Source organism: Octopus bimaculoides, chromosome 22, assembly GCF_001194135.2.
Source record: "Octopus bimaculoides isolate UCB-OBI-ISO-001 chromosome 22, ASM119413v2, whole genome shotgun sequence".
NCBI lineage: Eukaryota > Metazoa > Mollusca > Cephalopoda > Octopoda > Octopodidae > Octopus > Octopus bimaculoides.
Genome location: NC_069002.1, coordinates 30,972,659 through 30,974,662, shown reverse-complemented (window position 1 = coordinate 30,974,662; position 2,004 = coordinate 30,972,659). Strand labels below are relative to the sequence as shown.

The 2,004-nt window shown below is 38.4% G+C and overlaps 1 protein-coding gene across 1 annotated transcript in view; it reads right to left on the bottom strand.

The window, feature by feature from the left end:
* Positions 1–2,004, bottom strand: part of LOC106872335 (synaptotagmin-1) — a 168,374-nt gene that overhangs the window by 40,722 nt on the left and 125,648 nt on the right. The window contains exon 4 of the mRNA XM_052975689.1: positions 4–134. Coding sequence (XP_052831649.1) covers positions 4–134 — 131 coding nt within the window. The remainder of the gene's footprint in view (positions 1–3; positions 135–2,004) is intronic.

Below are 2,004 nucleotides of genomic sequence, written 5' to 3'. Positions count from 1 at the left end.
AACTGCTCCTTTTAGCCCCTTTTTGCCATCTTTCTTCTTTCTCCTGCGGCAAATACGTTTGCAGCAACAATAAGCTGCACACACCAAGAAAAGCAAAACTCCCGCACAAATTAGTATGATAGCCCATATTGGTACTGAAAAATAAATTTCAAAGAATCCCATGTAAATTTCGAAAAATACAGCATGATAAAAAATTTTCATATAAAGACATGAAAAAAAACAAAACAAAAAAAAAACCAAAAATAGCATATATTTTTTTTTCCCTTCTCTTTTTGGTTCTAAACACAAGGAAAGCTTACCAAAATCCTGACAGCAAGATAGCAAAATAAAATTTGAAGCATGGATAGAATGTTTCATCTGATTTAGTTTCGAACAGATTCTATAGCAGATGTCTAAAAGACCAGCTTAGTAAAATATTGTAGTGCCTAGCTTCATTGTGGTGTTGGAATCGGTGTCAGAATCTCTTGTCTGAAGCTGCCAAGGTTTTTCCTGGTACCATTTGATAAGAATGTCTGCTCTGCTCTGGAACTTTTTGTCCCATTTATAAAGATTCCATGTTTCTCTCTTTGCAACAATGTCCTCCTCTTTAATATGATGTTTCTCTTTTTATTATGATGTCATTAGCCTGACTATGATATTTCTTTTTTTTTATTATGATGCTTCTTCTCTCCCTATGATGTTTCTTCCTTCACTATGATAATTTTCTCCTCACTATGACGTTCCCCAATCACTATGATGTTTCTCCTACTATAATGTCTCTTCCTTTGCTATGACATTTCTCTTCTTACTATGATCTTTCTCTTCTCACTATGATCTTTCTCAACTCCCTATGATCTTTCTCCTATCACTATGATGTCTCTCTCTTTGCTATGACATTTATCTCTTCCTTATGATTTTTCTTCTCTCACTATGATCTACTCTACCTCCACTATGATGTTTCTCCCCTTACTATGACATCTCTGCACTATGATATATTTCAAACCACTATGATACTTCTCTCCTCACTTTGGTGTTTTCTCTCCCACTATGATTTGCCCTACCTTCACTATGACATTCCTTCCCTACCTATGATCTCTCTCTCTCTCTCCTTGCTATGATGTCTCTCACCTAATTATGATGTTTCTCCCCTCCCTATGTAATTTTCTCCCTCACTATATTAGTTTTTCCTCACTATGATGTTCCTCAATTCACTATGACACCCCTCCCCTCACTATGATCTCTCTTACCTCTCTATCATGTTTCTTCCATATCAATGCTGTTTCTTCACATATACTGCCTCTAAATCTCTCATCTTTACTCCTTTCTAGAGACAGCCCACCACCACCACCACCATCTTAATATCTCTGCTCTTATTACAGGTCAACACACTACTAACTCTCATTTTCGGAAGCCCTTATTATGTTGTTAAGTAATGTTAACCTTGGGAGCATCTGAGTTAATCTGGGGATGCAGTCATGATGTAGAGCTGTGCCTGTATTCTGCAAGTCTGTGTTTATGTTTTGTAAGTGTTGTGCGATTGATGCTGTATATTAAAGTACTTGGCAGTCATGGTGTAGAGTATGTGTTATGTACAGGCCCCTTGGCAAAGCAATGCATAGAGTCCCTTGTAGACACAACCACATTACATTCTGATTAATATTGGACTCCTTAAGGTGGTGAGCTGGCAGAAACGTTAGCACGCCGGGTGAAATGCTTAGCAGCATTTCGTCTGCTGTTGCGTTCTGAGTTCAAATTCCGCTGAGGTCGAATTTGCCTTTCATCCTTTCGGGGTTGATAAATTAAGTACCTGTTGCATACTGGGGTTGATCTAATCGACTTAATCCGTTTGTCAGTCCTTGTTTGTCCCCTCTATGTATAGCCCCTTGTGGGCAGTAAAGAAATAAGAATCGTTAGCATGCCGAGCGAAATGCTTAGCGGTATTTCGTGTCTTTATGTTCTGAGTTCAAATTCTGCCAAGGTCGACTTTGCCTTGCATCCTTTCGGGGTTGATAAATTAAGTACCTG